Source organism: Equus przewalskii, chromosome 8 (genome assembly GCF_037783145.1).
Source record: "Equus przewalskii isolate Varuska chromosome 8, EquPr2, whole genome shotgun sequence".
Lineage (NCBI taxonomy): Eukaryota > Metazoa > Chordata > Mammalia > Perissodactyla > Equidae > Equus > Equus przewalskii.
The window spans coordinates 28,631,050-28,653,963 of NC_091838.1; the positions used below are offsets into that span (position 1 = coordinate 28,631,050).

Consider the following 22,914-nt stretch of genomic DNA (forward strand, 5'->3'; position numbering starts at 1 on the left):
GGATAAAGCATTAAAGAAAGTTTGCTTGTTCTTTTTAAACTTATCTTAGCCCAGCTATTATCTAAAACTTGCTGTAGGTTGTCAAAAAGTTGTTCTTTTTAAACTTATCTTAGCCCAGCTATTATCTAAAACTTGCTGTAGGTTGTCAAAAAGTGTTTAGAAAGACATTTTTGTGGCTAAAGTCTGATAAATACAAATACTTTGAAGCAGAAACATTTTTAATATGATGGTACTGGCTTACATTCTCATATAGTTATTTCTTAATTTGAAGGAAACCACTCAGCACACCTCCCGTGTGCTTGCCAAAACCTAGCATCAAACATTTCTTCATCCACAGATGTGGCCCCAAACCTCACCTCCTGTTATCATCCATCTCTCCTGAAGAAAGCCTGGAGCCAGAAGTTGTGAGCCACTGTGAGCTGAGTCAGCATTCTTATCAGCTCTGGGCATCCCTGCCAGACCATTAACTAAAGCTTCCTAAGGACAACCAACCAAGGGCAATCAGCAGCTCCTGGTGCCTCTCCCCACGAACATGGCAGAAGGTGAACAAATAGGAGGAGGTGTGGAGGTTGTGTGTGTGAACAAGCTTGACTTGTCAGTGCTAGTCTCTGGAGGAGATTGCTCTGATCCCACCAGAAATCTAGCTCAGCCCCCAAAGAGTAATGATTTATAGACTAATAGTCTTAAAAATCCTTTTCTTTTTAAACCTTTCCAGTAATCTTTTGAAAAGAAGAGGAAAAGTCACAAAATTAATTGGCTCAGAGTGTAAGTGCCAACCGCAAGGAAATGCATTCTTTTTGTGCTACTAAATTAAAAAAATATATAACTCTCCAGTGTGTCTCTAGGTCTCTGTCCAGCCAGGCAACACTAAGCATTAATTGCTCCATTTAAAAAAATTCCTTCGCATCATTCTCTGTGTTCTTTCCTGGGTTGGCTTTAGAGTGTTTTGACAGACGGACAGACAATCCCAAAATATTGAAGATCAACTCTTCCTTACTTCTCCTCTCAAACTCAAACCGGAGAAGCAATAATTCAGTGGTGTGCATCTGCTATGGCTTCCCTTGATGTCACAGGAATAGTAAATGAACCTCTTGCTGGCACCAAGAATGACTTTCAGAGTCATACGCATCAGATCCAAACTGCTCACCAGTAAGTTTTGATCCCTAGTTAATGCTTAAACATTGAGATATCATTATTTTTTCATTTTCTTATTTTAATGATTTTCTCCTAAATGAGCAAGTATCCAATCTGGGAAAGGGGCAGCTGGATTGATTTTCATCCAGCTGAGAAAAATGAGAAGACTGGATCAGATTAGCTCTAGATATCATGTGTCACATTATATTGTTTTGTAGGAGAAAATGCCTTAAGAAATGGTTGGTGTGCTTCAGCTAAGAAATTAGCACTTTAAATAAGAAATGTTAATGGATAGAATTTGATGAGCTAGTTTGGGAAAATGATGAACAGAGAAACGCAAAGGAGACACGCTAAGCCTTTACTGCTCCTCAAGTTAAGTGAACTCAGAATCAATAGTTCATTTAAAGTACAATGGAGTTTCTTTTGTATCTTGGATTTTTTAAAAACCCACACAACTACCTTCCACATGTTTTTTTTGCATGTAACAAATTGTTCATATGTCAAGTAGGAGGCAATTGGAAGAAACACAAAATAGTTGTCGAATAGAGTTTAAATAAAGTTCATTTTAAAATAATGCAGCCTTTTGAAATACTACAAGTTGAGAAATAACTAATACAGCAGGTGAATAAGATTTCTTCTGTTTGTTATTGGTACCATGGATTTCAAAACTCTTTTATATATCATTTTTAAAGAGCAGAATGGATTCTGCACAGATGTTGGCAACTGGGTGAATAACACAGATAGGTCCCAGGACATGCAGGGTACAAACCAAGCTTCTAAATTTCTTAGGACTCTTCTGTCTTTTCCACTTCAAAGTCTTCTGGACATCTGTGGACACTACTGCTACCCTCACATGACTGTAGGACTACTAAAATTCTTAGGATCTGGAATTTTATGTATTTAATGAGATTTTATCTAATAAATTGCTTTTGCAAACTATAGAAATACATACAAATATAAAGAATTAGTATTATAAAATATTTCTTCATTCATTAAGCTGGTCTTATCCTAAGTCTTTCTTGCCATATCTGAATTAATCAACAAATATTTCTGTGGCACACAGCCCATGTGTTCTGTGCCATGTGTCATTCTAACAGGAATTGAGAATATATAAAATGGAGCCCCTGCCGAAAGATTAGGCTAATCAATACTAAGTCATTGTAGAAAGACTAGACTCTCCATGGATGTTTAAAGGAAACGGGCTGAAGTGGAGGGGCAGGGATGATGACTTCAATTTGGGATGTGGTGGGTTCAAAGCATCAGAGCATCAAAGAGCTGTGGAGCGAAGCCTTCGAAAAGAGCTTGAAGAGAACCGAAGAGAGGGCAGAAAGAGGGGAGTCCTGACATTGGAGATGATAACTGAAGCTGTGCAAACTGAACAACTGCTGGAGAACAGGAGCCCTGTCTGAATCTCCTTTATTTCTTCTGATGTTGCTTACTCCTGGACACCGTAGGCACCAAATACCTATTTGTAGACATGTGTTTAACCTTATTTATGTGGAATGGTTGAATGAATAGACCAATGACTGGATATTAAAGACGACAAGGTGGTGAATCATCTAATGGAATACTGGGGCTCTAGGCGAGAAAGAGGACAGGGCTGAAGATGAAGAAGTGCTCCTCCTCTGTGCAGAGTTAACAATAGAAGTTATGGAGGAGTACAGAAGAGCAGGGAAGGGTCAAGCATTTATACCCTCATGCTCAAGGGAAGAGGACCACATGGAGCCAGTGATAGAGATACAAAAAGTGGAGGAAACAGTGAAGAACTAGGTTGGTATCATGTGCTGAGGCCAGGGTTGGGGAAATATTTAATAAAATTGTTTGGAATAGCCTGCACTTATTGCATGATTACTATGTGCCAGGAACAAAGTACTGTGAGTACATTATCCTAAAGACTAAGTGCATTATCTCATGTTCTCAAAACAATCTTATGACATTGGCACTATTTTTATCCCCATTTTGTAGATGAGGCAATGTTGGTTAAGGGCGGCTACATAGCTTGCCGTGGGGGACACCAGCTAAACACATCACCAAGCCAAGACTAACCCAGTGTGTCTGGCTCTAGAAATCTTTGCCTTTTCAAATGAGGGATCAGCAGTGCCAGTCACAGTAGGGAGAGCTAGGACACTGAGGCCACACACACACACACACACACTCAGTTATTTAATTTGGAAGAAAGAGGCCACTGGTATTCATTGAGAGAGATCATTTTCACTACAGTGATGGAGGCAAAAACAAGGTGGTTATCAGAGATACAGGAAATGGATGGAGAGGAAATTAAGGCAACATGTAAGTTCAATTTTCAGCAAAAATCAAAACCAAAAACTTAAGGGGATTTAGGTGCACCTAAGTTCCTGATTGCTGATATTAACAAATATCACAGTAGAGCCAAGAAGAAAGTCACATTTAAATGGCTAGCAAAAAGGTTTACAGAAAGATGAATCGACACATACATACATCTCTGTATATAATTTTCACCTTTTTTTTTTTTACGATTGGCACCTGGGCTAACAACTGTTGCCAATCTTCCTTTTTTTTTTTTAAGGATTGGCACCTGGGCTAACAACTGTTGCCAACCTTTTTTTTTTTTTTTCCTGCTTTATCTCCCCAACCGCCCCCGTACACAGTTGTATGTCTTAGTTGCAGATACTTCTAGTTGTGGGATGTGGGACGCGGCCTCAACGTGGCCTGACGAGCAGTGCCATGTCCACGCCCAGGATCCGAACCCTGGGCCGCCGCAGCGGAGCGTGCGAACTTAACCACTCAGCCATGGAGTTGGCCCCTAATTTTCACTTTTGAACAGCTATACAAGTGTTAGTCCTAAAGCCTGATATGCTAAATCAGGAGTAAGCAAACCACGGCTGTGGGTCAAATCTGCCAGCACCTGTTTTTGTACAGTCCAGGAGCTGAGAATGCATTTTACTTTTAACAGTTAAAAAATCCAAAAGCAGAATACTGTTTCTTGACAGATGAAATTCCAGTTTCACTGTCCACAAATAAAGTTTTACTGAGACACAAACATGCCATAGATTGTACATTATCTATAGTAGCTTTCTCACGACCCTGGCAAAGTTGAGCAGTTTCAAGAGACTTTATGGGCCACAAGCATAAGATATTTGGTGTGTGGTCCTTTACAGAAAAAGGTTGCTGACCTCTATTCTAAATCATCTCAATTATTTTTATTTTTAATACACATCACAAAGGAAATGCAATTATGTACCTGGCAAAGGTGCTTTATTAGTTCTCACGACAGGCATTTCTTTCCATGTATCTCCACCATTTTCATTCTCAGCTATCCAGGAATCAACAGTTAGACAAAACAGCTCACGTGTGTCTATATTTTCAAGTCTAATTTCTTCCAGATACCACCTGGGATCCTTTCCTCTGTTGTCATGTCCAATGCGTATTTTATAGATTTCACCAATATCTTTAAGATTAATCTGCAACACAAAGGAAAAGGGGAAATAAAACTTTCCACATCTCTGATTTGATTTTTCAAATTGCAAATTCATATTCAATTTTGAACTCAGTATCTACTTCCCCCTACATACTCCTTACTAATTTCCCTCAGAACTAGTCATCTGTAACACCATGAAATGCTGTTACATATGATGAAGCACAAATCCATTGACCATGGACAAACCAACATATTAAATCCAGCTAGTCTTCACTATATCTTTTTTCAGCAACTCACTTTCATTACCTTGCAAAATAAATGCTGTATTGTAATTGTTGATATACACTATTTATTTGGTGGTTAGACCTGAAGAAGACAATCTAATTCTCTAGTGTCTATAATAGATTGGATTTTCCCATTAAAGTGGGATCCTGAGGAAAAGAAGCCATATACACCTCTGGATTTAAACTAGGGCTAACCAGATAGCCCTGAAACAGAGTGACTTTGTATTAAAAAACTGAGTTTGCAACAGTTTTTAATGTGATTAACAAGTAATTCTGCCTTATACCCCTTTGCAACTCACCAAACACCTAGTTACCTGGCATGCTAAATGTTATAAAGTATCATTCACTATTCAGAATAAGCTATATTTTTCTCTTGAAAATTCCTACAGGGGTCATATAAAAAAATTTATCAATTATACGCTACATTATTTTTCTATTGCTGCCATAATAAATTATCACAAACTTAACACCTTAAAACAAACCCCATTTATTGCCTCCCAATTCTGTCAATCAGAAATCTGGCCACTGCAAGGCTCAACTGGGTCCTCTGCTCCTGGCCTCACAAGCTGAACGCAAAGTATGGGCTGGGCCAAGCTCTCCTCTGGAGGCCCTGAGGAGAATTCTGCTTCCACACTCATTCAGGCTGTCGGCAGAATCCAGTTCCTTGTGGTTGTAGAACTGAGGCCCCTGTTTCCTTGACATGTGGCCCCTTCATCTCTAAGTCAAAAACTGTACGTGGATCACTTCTCATGCTTGGAATCTCTGGCTTTCTCTCTGCTACCAGGAGGAGAAAGATGTTTGCCTTTTTTAGAGGCTCATACAATTTAGATCAGGCCCACCTGGATAAATCAGGCTAATCTCCTTATTTTAAGGTACTTAAATTACATAGTATGTGATAATATAATTAGAAACAATTTTATGTGCCTTCTTGTATTTTGTTTCTCTTGCCCCAGCTCCTCTTTGCCCTTTGGTATTACCATGAACATTCACATCACCAAAGAAAGTTAGTTCTTTAGTTTATGCAGATCTGCCACTTTTTCTACTAAAATATTTTTATTGATAATATAATTTTGGGTTGCTCTATTGGTGATAATTGTTCTGAATAATTTGGTCAGGGTGCATACAGACAGACTTCAACAGAGTTGAGGTAAATAGTTGGGCCCCTCCTGTTATTTCTAGAACAAAGTGGTTATAAAAATACTACCATGTAGAGAATCTTAATATTGGTGTTTAGTCCAGATGAGTGGCCTCCTACAATCCTCCCCATAGTTGCAGAGAGTGGGACACATGATAGGAAACAGCAACCATACTCCAACACACACCCTGAGGCAAAACTGTGTGGTGGCTAAAACCCCAGGTATTGCAATCAGATCTGGGTTTGAAAGTTCCTCTGCCCTTGCTGGTTGCATAAACTGCAGGAAGTTTCTCCACTCCTCTAAGCTTCAGGGTCTCCATCTGAGCACTGTCATAGTACCAATATCATAAAGTACCATAGCACTCAATAAGCATTAGCAGGTATTGTTATAGCAATCAAAATTGCGTGCTAATTAGAAAATGCCTAAATCTATGTAACTTAAAGACAAGATTAATCTAAAGACAGAGTCCAACACTCACAGAAGGAAATTAAAACTAGTATTTGGCCATAGTAAGTGAAGTTGAAATTGATAAACCCCATGCCTAATCCTGCTCGTAAAAATAGATATTTATTAACAATGACTAAATGGTGCCATGGCACAGAAACTAAATGGTTACTCATACCATGTGCACGTGGGGTAGCCAATTAAAATCAGAGCTAAAATGATTGTACCATAGCCTGGCTGGTGCTATAAATTGCTCCCAAATTACTTCTAACATGTTAGCCAAATTGCTTTCTAAATGTTAGTTCTGGTTTAATATAGGCAACCTGGGTCACCTCAGCTTCAGTCAAATGAAAATGCAATATGCCAAGAAATTATTCTTGCACATAATTTTTTTTTAGTTTTCTGCATTCAACTTCCTACATTTGAAAATACAAAAAAAAACCCCAGTGATTCCACAATGTAGGATGGCTTTTCATTATACAGATGGACCACATCATGGCTCAGTTTTTCTCCAGAAAGAGAATTATGCTTAAAGTAGTATACAGTCTCAAATTAAAAATAAAATTGTTTTCAATTTGAGGACCAAAGGATTGAGAGATATAAGGTCAGAAAGAGAAAGGCAGAAAAAATGTGGAAATAGAGTCTATTCCCACTGCTCTAATGACACATACTGAAAATTGTAATAATATCAGTAAGCTCCCACTACATACCCAGAACATGAAGATTAGAAAGAAGTGTTGCCTGAGAATGTCTGATTTATGTACTTGAAATTATTGAATACTTGAAAAAAGAGGTAAGTTTACACTGAATTTAAGGAAGGAAATAAAGCACTTTGTATATACCCATTTTTGGATAATTCTGCTTGTTGTATATACTACTCCAGGAACATTTTAAATGTGTACTAAGCAAATTAAACCAAGTGAACTTTTAACAAGTTCTTATTACGTACAAACACTGCTCTAAGCAACAGATAAACATGAAAAAAGCAGCTCTCACAATCCATATGTGAGGACAGAGATGCGAAACAGAAATCCAATACATTCCAAGTGAGAAACAAGCGGAGCAAAGTACAACAAAAGTATGGGGCGATGATGCAGTGTAAGTAGGGCAGGTGGTCAGGGACCTGGACTTTGAGGAAGAAGCAGCATGTCCAGAAGGAGAGGAGAAGACAGGAAATGGCATGAGCAAAACCGAGAAGAATGAAAGTGCTTCCTAAGTCTGAGTTGATTGTTCCTGAAATTTTAAAATTCTAAAATTTATTCCACTTGAACAGAATCTAGTATACTTTCAGGTATAATAAGTACTTAACAAATGTACAAGCTGCTGCCAGGAAATGAACCTGGAACAGGTGTTGTTGCAACTACCTGGGGGTGGCAGTGTCTTCTCTGAAAACTCCAGTTTCCTCATTTGCAAAGTGGAGTATTAAGAATCACTTTGCTGGGAGGTTGTGAGGATAAGTGACACATTAATTAGCAAAAAAAAATGGGCAAATAAACACATAATAGGTCCTCAATAAATAGTGGTGATATTATTATTATTACTACTACTACTATTATTATTATTATTACTAAAGGGGGATCAGAATGAAGTAGGTGATGAATATGGTGGGGAGAAGGAAACTAAAGAACATGTACTTGAATTCTACAGGCACTTTGGTTTTCAATGGCTTTGACTCTCCAGCACTGAACTGGATGATCAGATGGGAGGAGAAGATAAGTCAAGGGAGACGAGTTCTCGCCATCCATCCATGTCCTCACTACCCAGCAGCATCACCAGGGGCTCCAAAGAGAAATGTGTCTCCAATGTGGAATTCCTGATGATGGGGTAGCCCAACTGTATCAGAGTACAGTTCTGGGAAGCAGGGCATGAGAGGAAAAACACAAGGCTTATCATATGAAAACCAGGCTGGAAGCTGGGTCCTCTCACTTCATTTCATGCTCCTGAGCCTCAAGTTCCTGTTTGTAAAAAGAGAGTCTCGTAAGGACCAAATCAGATAATCTTGTGAAAATACTTTGTAATTTATAGACTTATAGCTCATACAGGTCTCAGGACAGAGAGAAGGGTGGAGAGGTGTGGAGAGGTGGAGAGGTGTTATTCTAAAGAATAACCAGAAGGATTTGTACTGGTGTCTTGTGTTCAGACCACCATGATCCTTTTTTAGAGCTCACTTGATGGAAATGGTTGGGAAAATTAGGTAGTAATTTGAAGGTTACTCAAGAAATAATTTGAGAATTCTCGCAAGAAGGAACATTTTCATTTGTCAACGAAAATCGAAATATTCTTGCAAGAAATAGCAGAAAAGACTCTCAAAGTTGAAAAATGAACTTGAACAAAATACAGTCCCTTTTCAAATTCCACATCAAAATGTATATCCTACATTTTCAAAGATGGAGGCGTTTTTTACACTAAAAGTTGCATAGCATATTAGTTCAGATACAGAACTATGAAGGAATAACTTGCATTTTCAGGGAAAACATGACTAGTGGATCTGTGAATATTCATACGAAAAGTTTATGGGCAAAATATTCCCTGTTCAGGTATCTATTTTCAGATGTAGCTCCTAATCCAGACATTTTTGCATTTGTAACTACTGCCCAGTTGGATTTTTCTGAGCTGGAGACACTAAATCTCCTCATGGAAAACTTCCATATTTTCTAAAAAATGGCAAATAAGTTATTTTTTAAAACTTTAATTCTATTCTAGAAGCAAATATCATGTTGTGTAAAGCCTATATTCTCTAGAATGCTTTCATAGTTTGGAAAAACACATTGTAACACAAATTAGCTTTGTGATCACTGAAATCTCATCTGGGATGTTTAATCTTAACTCAGTATCTCAATTCATACAGGACAGCCCATTTTACATTCATTGCCTTTCAAAAGAATATTATGCTTGAAAGCTTAGGACAGGAACGTGGAAGTATAGACTGGAAACTTGAGTCCTAATATGTTAGAAACATTGAAAATTATTAGGGTAAATTTTTAAGAGGAAATAAGTGACACCACCAAAAAGAGAAAAAAAAAAAAAGGAAAAACAACCATACACATAGACAATTTGTTAAATTGTGCAACATAAAAACGAGAATAAGGTGTTTTTCTCCTACATGCATCCTGGGTAAAACTTCTTGATGTTAATCAGCCCAAGTGTACCCTTCAAAGAGAGAAAGCAGGATACTCTTCATAACTTTTCACTGGCTACCACTGGTGTGCACTTTTCCAGTGGCACTGCCCTCTGACCTATACCAATAGTATTAGTTCTCTTGAAAGAACTGGAAAAGAAACCTTTCTTAGCTTAATGAGTAAACGATATTTAGATTTTTTTAAAGGGGAAGCTTATGTCCTAGAATTCAGATTTCCTTCTGAAATGAGACAAGAATCTCTGAATTGAAGAATGTCTTATTCTTTTTAATTTTTATTTTTTGCTGAGGAAGATTTGCCCTGAGCTAACATCTGCTGCCAATCTTCCTCTTTTTGCTTGAGGAAGATTAGCCCTGAGCTAACATCTGTGTCAGTCCTCTTCTATTTTTTTGTATGTGGGACACCTCCACAGCATGGCTGGTGAGTGGAGTAGGTCTGTGGCCAGGATCTGAAACTTTGAACCTGGGCTCCAGAGCAGAGTATGAGGAACTTTAACCACTCAGCCATGGGGCTGGGCCCAAAGAATGTCTTATTTTTTATTCTTAGTGCCAGTCACAAGCTAAGTTCAAAAGCCCTTTTCTCATCAATCTTAAAAGCTTAAAGAACCCAGTGATCTCAGTGTCTACTAGGTTTTCCCCTCATTTAGAATAAGGTGATTTCCCAGCCCCCATCCCTGATCTTAACTTTCACAGTGTGAGTTTCTCACTCACCTGATTGCCCAGAGATTAGATTACCCAGAGATTACCTGTCTCTAAAGATTTGGTAGCTACTAGCTCTAAACTAATTCTGGGTACATTACACCTAAGTCTCACTTTCTTGAGAAAACAGTAAACTTCAGTCTGTGGTCTGTTTAGTTGTTGACTTACTTTACTATCTCCCTCACTGAACTCTTAACTCTTTGAGGACCTGAGCTCTGCCTTCTTTCTGTATCCGTAGTATTTCTAGAGCATTTGGCAAGTAATAGATGGATATAAACATTTGTTGAATAAATAATTCAATTGTTGATTTTTTTTTCACTTTCATACATTGCCTTCATTCTCTTTCCTTTCTATTAAAATCTCAGTGGATGAAAAATTTGATGATAACTTGCAAAATTATGATGATTTGTTATGATATATTCCTAGTAGGTATCTGAGCCTCAGTAACTACAAAACAGATCTTACTTTGAAATATTTGTTGCTTTAAAAAAAATTCAATAATAATTTGCAATTCAATTAATGCTGTCCAAATGAATGAAAAAATGGCTTTTTACCTTACTATGTCATCTATATTTTTGACAGTAAATGAACTCTGTTTGGAAATAAACTCTGATACCTTTATAAAAGAGTTATATCATTAAGATTAAAGTCAATATCCCATAGTATAGATATTTGACTTATTCCAACATAGAAGAGATATTTTTCTGTATTTTCTCATAAATCTTTATACTTGAACAAACGTAAATAGCTTGTGAGCAATTTTGTATTTGGGTTCCAGTTTCATTAATGGTAGCTTATATTGACCTAATTCTCTAGCAATAATAATAATAAACTCTGGATAAAATATAAAGAACTACATGAAGGCACTAGAAAACAATCAAAGAAGGCAGGAAAAGAGGAGATTTGAAATAATGGGGCAAAAAAATCTGCCCTAAAAAATGGGTGAGATCTATATTTGCATGGCTTTTCCCCTGAGGGCATTCCCAAGTCTATATGGCACAAAGAGGACATAACTCAAGCAGAAAGCCACAGTATAACCTGTTGAAGAGTGAGAAGATTGAAATTGGGACTGCCATTGTAGCTGGAAATTAGGAAGAGAAATCCTAGAAAGGAGGAAATAAAAGTAGGTGAGCCCCCAAATCTGCATATAAATGCCAGTCAAATCCTAGACCAACTACTGAGCCTTGCATATGTAGTTAAGGCTCCAAGGAGCTGAGAGAGAAAAGAACAGTCAGAAAGTTTAAAGAACAAGCTGGTAATTTCAGCTATTGTTTGCTACAAGTGAGAGACGTTAGAGTTTGAGTCCCACCAAGTTATAAGAGCATGGTAAACATCCGGGGCTTTCCATTTAATCCCTAAAAGTGTCATGTATTAGAAATGAAGACTTTCTCTCTTTACTAAAAAGATTCCCCCAAGGCTAGGATACAACTGGAATACAAATGCCCTAACAAGGTATAAAACCAAACCTCCACAAGTTCCAGGTGATTTAACAAATTTAACAAAACTCAACATTCTTCAGAGGTGTATAACAGGATCCAGAATCTCCAAACTATTGTCTACAAAGTCTAGTATGTAAGAAAAATCACTAGACATATGAAGAAACTGGAAAACGTGAGCCATGGTCAACAGTTAATAAAAATAGCCTCACAAACAACTCAATTGCTGAAATTAGGAAACAGGAACTTTAAAATAGCTATAATGAATATGCCAAAGAATCTACAGGAAAATATGGATATAATGCGTAAAGAGATGCAAGTTTTCAGGAGATATCTGGAAATTGTGAAAAGAAATAAATGGAAATTCTAGGTCTAAAAATTACAATAACTGAAATAAAAATTAATTGGATGAGATTAATAACAGATCAGACACAAAAGAAGAAAGTATCAGTAAACTTGAAAACAGATTAACAGAAATTATCCACACTGAAATACACAAAGGGAAATGAATAAAAAAGTTGAACAGAGCCTCAGTGACCTGTGAGACACTACACTATCAGGTAAATTAACATATATGTAATTAGAGTCTTAGTAGGAAAGGAGAGAGAGAATGAGGCAGGGAAAATAGTTAAAGAATTATTCATTAAAATGTTTCCAAGTTTGATCAAAAACAGCAACTCATAGATTCAGAAATCATAGTGAATCCCAAGCAGGACATGTGTAAAGAAATCCACACCCAGAAAGATCATAGTCCAACTGATAAAACAGGAAGAAAATTTCTTAAAAGCAGCCAAAGAAAAAAGACACAATGTATATAAGGGAATAAAAATTAAAATAATGGTTAACTTCTCTTTAGAAATAAAACAAACCAGAATACAATGAAATGTCTTTAAAGTGCTAAGTGAAATAAAAAACTGTCAACCTAGAATTTTATGTCCATTAGAAAAAAAAACCTTCAAAATGAAGGCAAATGAATATATTTCATTCAAACAAAAGCTAAAGAAATTCATAACTAGCCAACTTGTACTACAAGAAATGCAAAGGAAAGCTCTTCAAGCTTAAGAGGAATGATATCATATGGCCATGTAAATTTACAGTAAGAAAGGAAGAGCATGGGAATATTAAATATGTGAGTACATATAAGACAGTTTTTTCTACTGTTATTAAATTATAAACAAATTAGTTGATTGTTTAAAGTAAATATAACAATGTTCTGGGGAGTTTGTAACATACGTAGAAATAAAATATATGGCAATAATTGCGCAAAGGATAGAAGGGACATAAATGAAATGGTACTTTTTAAGTTTATTATATTATATATGATGCATTAAGAATGCATATTGTAATACACAAATAAATATTAAAAAGTAAAAAGAGACAAGAAGCACAATAAAAAAGCCAAATGAGGAGCTAGAATTGAATAGTAAATATATATATAATTATAATTATATATATAATATATATAATTTTATATATATATAATTGTTTAACCCATAAGAAGGTAGGAAAAGGAAGAACAAATTATTGGTTGCAAATTATATATGTGATAAGATTGTAGTATGCAGAATACAGTTAAAGCACTTCTTTTATTTTATTTATTTTATTTTATTTATTTTATTTTATTTATTTATTTTATTTATTTATTTATTTATTTATTTATTTATTTTACTTATTTATTTTAACAAAACAACATATATTGTTTTTGTTATATAAAAATATATATTTCTTATATATAATTTCTACAATCTACAGCCATTGTAGAAAACAATATGGTAGATCCTCAGGAGTTTAAATATACTATTACCAAATAACTCTGTAATTCTAATTCTGGGCATATACTCAAAAGAATTGGAAACAAGTGTTCAAACGAATATTTGTAAACAAATGCTCATACCAGCACTATTCACATAAGCAAAAGATGGAAATAACCCAAATGTGCATCAATGGATGAATAGATAAACAGATTTTGGCATATATATACAATGGAATATCATTCTTCTGTAAAAAGAAATGAAGTATTGATATATGCTTCAACAAGGATGAACCTCATAAACATTGTGCTTAAGTGAAAGAAGTCAGACACAAAAGATCATAAATGGTACAAGTCCGTTTATACGAAATATCAAGAACTATCCAAAGATGCAGAAAGTAAATTAGTGGTTGCCAGAAGCTGTGTGTGGAGTGAGGGGGAGTAACTTCTTAGTGGGTACAGGGTTTTCTTTAGGGATGATGAAGATGTTTTGGCTCTAGATACAAGTAGTGGTTGCACAAACTGTAAATGTACTAAGTGTCATTGAATTATATATTTTAATATGGTTAATTTTACATTATGTGAATTTCATATCAACACCAAAAGATAAACAGACTAAAAATTTCAATTAAATAGCAAAGATCATCAGATTGGATTAAAAAAAAGCAACATGCAACTACATGTTATATACAAGTGACATACTATATAAAGACATACACAATTTGAAAGGCAAAGGATGGAAAAATGAGATAACAAGCAAACACTAAGCATAAGAAAGCTGGGTGGCTATGTTAATATTAGGCAAATCTGACTTCAAGGAGTATTACTAAAGATAAAGAGGACCTCTTTATAATGACAAAATGGTCAATTCAACAAGAAGATATAACAATCCTAAGTGTGAACTCATCAATAACAAAGTTTGAAAACACGAGAAGACTTGATATAACAAAAGGGAGAAGTAGAAAAATCCACAATCATAGTTAGAGATTTTAATACCCCCTCTCAATAATTGATATATCGATACTAAATCAGTAAGAATATAGGAGACTTTATCAACACTATCAACAAACTGGCCCTAATTGACTTTTAGAGAGCATTATATCCACAACTACAGAATACATATTCTTTTAAGTTTTGTATTTAAAAGAAAAATCCAGCTGTACAGATTTCCAAAATTAAAGGATATAAAGATTTCAATGATATGTTTAGAAAGAAGGTAAATCAATGCTGTATAGCAAAAGCATTCCTCCATGAGGTAGGCAATGAAAATGCAGAGTATGTGGAGTGTACACAAAGGTAAAGTATTCTCCAAGTACCACAGTGAGGACTGTCTCTCTGCCCATGATGCCCTTCTGTCTTTTGCCTTCCCCAAACTTTCTCACTCTTTAAGGTGTTGCTCAAATGCCATTTTTTCAAATACATTTATTTATTCCAGGTGTTTCAAACCCAAGTCAATCACTGTCTGGCTAAGCTGCAATTTTAGTCAAATATCTCTTATTATATCTTCCACATAGCTATAGCCAAATAAGTAAAGCAAAAATTGATAGAGTTGAAAAGAGAAATAGGCACTTCTGCAAGTATAGATGGAGACTTAACATCCCTCTCTCAAAGACTGATAGAACAACTAGACAGGAAATCAGCAAGACTACAGAAGAACAACATATGAACCAACAGGATCCAATCAACATTCACAGAACATTCCATCCAACAGTAGAATACACATTTATTTCAAATGTCCACAGAATATATATCAAGAAAGATCATATCTTGGGCCATAAAACAAATTTCAACAAATTTAAAAAATTGCAGTCATAGAGTATGTTCTCTGCCCACAAGAGAATCAAACTAGAAACCAATAATAAAAACATAACAGAAAAAAATCTCTCAACACATAGAAACTAAATAATCCATGGGTAAAAGATGTCTCAGGGAAATATAAAAAGTGCATTGACATGAATGAAAAGGAAAATGCAAGATATCAAACTTTGTGGGACACAGCTAAAGCTGTTCTGGGAGGGAAATTTATAGCACTATCCGTATATACTAGAAAAGAAAAGACTTAAATGAATAATCCAAATGTTTACCTCAAGAAATTAGAAATAGAAGACCAAAATGAATCCAAACAAGTAGAACAAAGAAATAATGAAGATGTCAGAAACCAATGAAATCGAAACAGAAACAATAGAGAAATCAGTGAAACAGAAAGCTGGTTCTTTGAGGTGATCAATAAATTTGACAACCTCCAGTAAAACTGATAATAAAATAAAGACAGAAAACAAATTGCAAATATTAGAAATAAAACAGGAGATATTACAATACAGTAGTCTCCCCTTACCAAGGGGTCTGTGTTCCAAGACCCCCAGGGGATCCCTGAAACCGCGGATAGTACTGAAGCCTATATACACTATGTTTTTTTCTATAAATACATACCTATGATAAAATTTAACTTATAAATTAGGCACAATAAGAAATTGACAACAATAACTAACAATAAAATAGAACAATTAGAACAATATACTGTAAGAAAAGTTACCATAGATCTTAGCAACCTCAGCATATGATTTCTTTTCTTTCCTTATTAAGTCAAGAACTTTCACGTTTTCACTTAAAGGAAGCATTTTATGGCTTCTCTTTGGTATATCAGAATTGTCAGAATCACTACTCTTGTGCTTTGGAGTCATTATTAAGCAAAATAAGAGTTAACTGAATACAAGCATTGTGATACAGCAACAATCAACCTGATAACCAAGATGGTGACTAAGTGACTAAGAAGTGGGTAAGTAGCATATACAGTGTGGGTACACTGGACAAAGGGATTTCACATCCCAGGCAGGACAACAAGAGATTTCATCAAGTTACTCAGAATAGCATGCAATTGCAACGTTGTGAATTGTATATTTCTAGAATTGTCCAATTAATCTTTTTGGACTACGGTTAACTGTGGGTAACTGAAACCATAGAAAGTGAAACCTCAGATAAGGGAGGACTACTGTGTGTCCTGCAGACAACAAAAGGGTAATAAGGGAATACGACAAACAATTCTACACACATAAATTTACCAGTTAGATTAAATAGACCACTTCATCAAAAAAACACAAACTAGCACAACTCACGCACAATTCAATAGATCATCTGAATAGCCCTATGCCTAGTAAGGAAATTGAATTTTAAAATTCCCAACACAGGAATCTCCACACCCAGAGATAGTCTCACTGGAGAGTTCTACCATATGTTTAAAGAAGAATTAATATCAATTCTACACAATCTTTTCCAAAAAATGGAAAGAACACTTCCTAACTCATTCTATAACTAAGATCAGATAAAGACATCACAGACACACACAAAAACTACAGACCAAAATCAGTCAAGAATAAGGACACAAAAATCCTTTAAAAAATGTTAGCATATCGAATTCAGCAATATACACAAGAGTTATACATCATGACCAAGAATGGTTTATCCAGACATGGAAATCTGATTAGACATATGAAAATCAGTGTAATCCACTGTATTGACAGGTTAAAGAAGAAAAATTGCATGCTCATACTAATTGATGCAGAAATAGCATTTAACAAAATTAGCACCCATTCATGATTTTTAAAAAACTCTCTTAGAAAAATAGGAACATCAGCTTGATGGAAGCATTTACCAAAAAAAACCCACAAAACTGTAGCTAACACTATACTTAATGGATAAAAACTGAATTCTTTTCCCCTAAGATGAGAACAAGGCAAGGATGTCTGCTTTTGGCATTCTTATACAACATCATGCTGAAAGTTCTAATCAGTACAATGACATTAGAAAAGGAAATAAAAGGCATACAGATCAGAATTTTTAGACATGACACAAAAAAGGATGATCCACAAGAGAAAAATCTGATAAATTGAATTTCATCAAAATTAAAAACTTGTGCTCTGTGAAAAACTCTATTAAGAGGATGAAAAGATAAGCTACAGATTGAGAGAAAATATTTTCAACCACCTATCTGATAAAGAACTCACATCTAGAATATTATATATATAAAATCCAGAATATATCTATTTAAACATAGAATATATATCTAAATATAGAATGTATATATATTTAAAAATAGAATAGATACTTAAATCTAGAATATGTAAACATTTAAATCTAGAAAAAGAAAAATATGTATATAAAACAAACCTCAAAACTCAACATTAAAAAAACAATTCAGTTAGAAATAGGCAAATGAAATGAAGAGATATTTCACCAAAGAGGATATGTGGACAGCAAATTAAGCACCCAAAAAGTTGTTTTTATTAGGGAGATGCAAATTAAGACCACAATGAGATATTATTGTACAACTATTAGGACAGCCACAAGTCAATAACACCATCAAATGTTTGCAAGGATGCAAAAAAACCACGTCTTATACATCTTCCACACTCCTGGTGGGAGTGTAAAATGATAGTCAGTCTGGAAAACAGTTAGGCAGTTTCTTTAAAAAACTAAACATATACTACCACACCACTCAGCAATTGCACTCCTGGCATTTATCGCAGAGAAATGAAAACTTATGTCCACACAAAAGCCTGTATACAATTATTCTAACATCTTTATTTATAAAAGCTCAAAACTGGAAACAAACAAAATGATCCTCAATAGATGAATCGTTAAGCAAACTTGGTACATCCATACTGTGAACTACTACTTAGCCATGAAAAGGAATGAACCATTGATGCATGCAACAACTTGGGTGGATCTCAAGGGCATTATGCTAAATGAACAAAAAAAAGCTAATCTCAAAATGTCACATGCTGTATGATTCCAATTATGTAAAATTCTCAAGATGACAAAATCACAGAGATTAAAAACAGAACAGTGTTTGCCAGGGATGGTTGTGGTGCATGTGGTGCATGGGTGAGGCTGTGACTGTAAAGGGATAGCTCAAGAGAGATCTTTTCTGTATCTGGATTGTGGTGGCGGTTCTACGAATCTGTACACCTGATAAAATGGCGTATAACTATACACACAGATTGCACCAGTGCCAACGTCTTGATTTGATATTGAACTATAACTATGTAAGATGATATCATAGGAAGAAAGTTGGGTGAAGGGTACATAAGGTCTCTCTGCACTATCTGCAACTTCCTGTGAATCTACAATTATTTAAAAATAAAAAGTTGGAAAAACAGGTACTTACCAGCATTTTGTTATAAGTAGCAAGACCATCTAGGGGTCACCCCTCAGTTGGTTATTGCGATGTCCATGGGGCCAGCGCGGTCCTTCCCCGCCTTGGTCTAATACCTACTTGTCCCTGGACTACTTGAATTACTCACAATTCCCTGTATTTTTTTCCTTCCTTCTCACAGATAGAAATAAATACATTTTTGTACTTATAAACAGATAAAGAATTAAAATAAGAAACAAAATACTGCTGTATTCAAGACATCCATAAAATAAAAGCACAGTTTTTAATTTTAATACATTTGCATCTATAGAAGATATAAATGATTTGCAAAATGTAGGCAAAATGGAATTTACTCATCATTTAAATTAAACTGTTTCATTTTTTTCTAATTTCCTTCTTTTATATTCCAGGTAATAACAACTATGCTACATTGAATGACATCAAAATCATCCAAAATCATGATGGATACATCGAAGGATGATTCCTGCAATCGAATATGCTACTCTCTGGGTAATTTTTTCTATTGCATTTTGCAGATTGTTTACATATTTTATAGAAATGAATTTATTAAAATTTCAAATGTCACAGAGCCTTACAGGAATCCCATTTGTTAACACTTCTTTATTGATTAAAATCAATAAATTATTAAATATATTATTATTTATACCCATCTTTATATCACAACTACATTTTGTACATTTTATATTCACTTTTCTCTTTTGAATATAATTACTAATTCATGGCTTTTCCCAGTCTCCACTCGTTTCAATGAAGTATTATGATTATTATCACTATTACGAAGGCGGTGCTTCCAGCTTAGCCAGTGCAAGCCCCTTTAAATTTGCTCTTCTGTCCTTCAGCACTGCCCTTGACATTTTTGAAACTATCATTGATTCCAGACAACAAAAGGATATTCCAGACCAATTCTGCTTTTTCTTGCTCAAATACATGGCCTCAATTTCTTACCCAGGTATCCTACTTCATTTTAGTGGTGTGTATTATTAGAGACAAAATATAGGCCCTGGGGGACACAAGAGAGCTGCAGGTGGGTGAGAGCTGCTGCTGTTGGGACAATTACTGGTGATAGATTAGAAAATATGCATCTCTTTAAGGTCATGAGTTTACACTAAGTTTTCCAGGTTAACACATTAAGTTCTTCTCCCTACCTTTTGTAGAGTATGAGAACAACCACTGAGGCCACCTATGCTGACAGTTTCGTGCTCACAACCAAAACACAAGGTAAACATGTGCATCCAACTTCTACTGATCAGAAGGCAAAGTTTTCGATGAGGAAAGTTCACCTGAGCTAACATCTGTGCCACTCTTCCTCTATTTTGTATGCGGATGCTGCCACAGCATGGCTGACGAGTGGTGTAGGTCCACACCTGGGATCTAAACCCATGAACCTCAGCTGCCAAACTTCACCACTACACCACAGCTTGGCCCCCAGGGTTATGGAAAGCAGCAAATTGGCCACCATTGCACAGTAAAGCAGAATACGCAATCAAACCCACAAGTATCAGGATTTCTTTTAGACAATAGAAGCCTTTTGAAATTGGCATAAATGTGTCCATGTAAGTTATTTGTATGATTCAGCAGCATCTGTGTTTTTGAACGGACACCTATAGGATTATCTTTAGCATTCCAAAAAGCTGCAGAGGTGTATGTGGATGTGGATCCCTCTTCCGCTGGTTTTCTGTAGAACTTGATGAATCCTTTCATTTATATATAATAATCTTTCTGAAACTTTAGAAAGTTTGTTCTATCATATTTTATGGCTATTTTATGGCTCTCTTTCTTTTTCCAAAACACCTTGATTTACTTTCTGTTCTTGATCCTCTACCCCTGCCTGATCCTCTCTATTTTTCTCTTTTTTCGTTCTGGGAGATCATTTCTGGCTGCCCTACACCACTGACTGAATTCTTTGGCTGTTCTATTTTGCACTTGTCTAATTTAAATAAGAATTTTCATTCTGCTCCTGCATTTTTGTTTCTAAGCCATTTCCAGCTTTGCCCCTCATCTTGCTGCTTTTTCTCAGGATATGCTCCTTATACGGATGCTCTTGTGGATTCCCGGAGACCATGGCATCTGTCACTCTTGTGAGGACACCAATCTCCTCAATGCGTTCTGGAGCTCCTGCAGTAGGGCGTTTCCCTTCTCCCCATCCTGCCGCACTCCCCAGGCTGTCCTTTCTCTGTAAGATCGGGGTGGGGGTGGGGGGGGCAGTAAGCACTGATGGTTCCCTGAGTTCTCTCTGCCAGATTTCCAGGGCTTCACTCCTAAAGACTCCACCTCACAGAAGGCACTCTGTCACTGCCTGTTTCCTCCTACTTTTTGCTCCCGGGTGTCTGATATTTGCAGTATCTGCCTTGTTCTGAGATCCTAGCAGGAAAGATCCTCTTGGTTGAAGAAAAAGCAGAGCAAAGAGTAATTTGCCTCCTAAAGTAGTTTCATGGGGTGGAAGGCAGGTAGTCGGCTTTTTCCAGTGAACATGCACCCTAAGACTCCAGTTCAGAGAACCAAGGCAGGGACACCACCCCACGCCTTACTGCCTGTCCTCAGGCAGACGCTCTGCTTAAGGAAAGCAGACCCTGACATTCTGACTCAGTTCCACTTAGACGTCGTTCTGCATCAAGAAGTCTGTTGTTAGTCTTCATTTTCCATGTTGAGATTTTTTACTGTTAGTGAATTTTAATGTGTTTGTTTGCGAGATAGATGCTATTCTGAACAAAAAGTCTCAGCCCAAATAAATCTGACAGATTTTTATAAAATAGCATTTCTTAGGGTTGATAGAAGTGAAAGGACAGGAGATCTGTCAGAACAGACCATTAGCATAAGACTTATTTCAGCTACAGTTTGCAGTTTTGTAAAGATACTGTTTATTGAATCCATTTCACCGTTGAGGAAATTGAGCTCAAGTAGCCGGTCCAACGTTGGATAGGAAGCACACAAATTAAGAATGTCGGCCTCCAGCGCACATTTGGTTCAAAACTGTCAAATTCATTCTCAACCAAAGCAGCTTAAGATGACCTTGGTGTGAGAAAATGGCCTAAGCAATTGTTAACATATTGCATTTTTGCAATGTTAAAAACGATGGAAGTTTTTATTTGTACGTTTTTGTTTTTTCTTATTTTATAGAAAAATTCTGGTTGTAAGCATTTAGGTTGGCCAAGCTTTATGATAGGAAATACAAGCTCTATAAGGAACTCTCACATTTCCCAATCATGAAATGTCTTTCATAGATCTTTTGTGAAAATAAAAATAGGCCACATATTAATCCCAGTAAATGGAATTTTGTAATACTACAACCAAAGTCTAGCAAATTAAAATGAAGAGCGTATATTATTTTTACAGAAAAATGTTTTACTTTATGTCTGTGTGAACATCAGTAGAATTAACAGATGGAATAATAAGAGTTTCTAGAGTCATTTAACAATAAAAAAATTTTCCTATATCAGTGAGGAAATTGTTTGGAAAATTAATTGTGACAAAATTCCCTCTGTATTAAACATAGTTTTGTTTTGCACACACACAAAAAACATATACTCTATTTTCCACAAAGTCACCAACCGTTTCTGTATAGCTTTCACACACTCCTGCCGCTACTCGGAGCCCACTACGTTTAGTCTCACTCCCCATCTCTCCCTGCCATGCAGGTTCCTTTCTAGGCTGTCTCATTCCTCACCAGCTCCCCCTGGCTCTAGGGCTTCCCCATCAGTATCGTCTCTCCGACCAATCTCTTGGTCCACAGTTTGTGCCCAGGTGTCTCCTCCACCATTCCAAGCAAAGTTCCAGCCTGGTCCCACCTCCTCCAAAAACATCCTCGAGACACCAACACCAACCTGCATTGATTTCCTTTGTCTTTGAATTTCCCCAGCTCTTAATTATTCACTTGTTCAGTCATGCAAGAACTTCTGAGAGCCTCTTATATACCAGGCACTGCTCTAGGCCCTCAGGAGAGATGGCAATGAGTAAAATAGACAGATGTAGAGCATACCTTCTAATGAGGTGAGAGACAATAAACACAAATGAGAAGAAAGCAAGGACATGCTCAATCATCTACAGAGACTGAAGGGGTGGCCATTCTACATAGCATTTCGAGAGAAGGCCCCTCTGAGGTGATGTTCAGGCTAAGATCAGAATGACAAAAAGATATTCAGCTGGTGGATATTAGGAGAGAAAGCGTTGCATGCAGAGGGAATGGCTACCATAATCTTTTAAAGGCCCTCAAGTGGGAATGAGTTTGGATTGTTCAAGTTTGGAGAAGAAAGAGTTCACTGGGCTGTTGTGGCCAGGGGAAGTGCAGAATGGGTGAAGGACAAAGAGGTAGGCAGGTGCCATCCGTC

The 22,914-nt window shown here is 36.2% G+C and overlaps 1 protein-coding gene across 19 annotated transcripts in view; it reads right to left on the reverse strand.

Annotated features, from left to right (window-relative positions):
- Positions 1 to 22,914, reverse strand: part of RP1 (RP1 axonemal microtubule associated) — a 440,182-nt gene that overhangs the window by 22,391 nt on the left and 394,877 nt on the right. For all 19 annotated transcript variants that reach the window (XM_070631597.1, XM_070631612.1, XM_070631605.1 and 16 more), the window contains one exon: positions 4,355 to 4,574. In XM_070631597.1, coding sequence (XP_070487698.1) covers positions 4,355 to 4,574 — 220 coding nt within the window. The remainder of the gene's footprint in view (positions 1 to 4,354; positions 4,575 to 22,914) is intronic.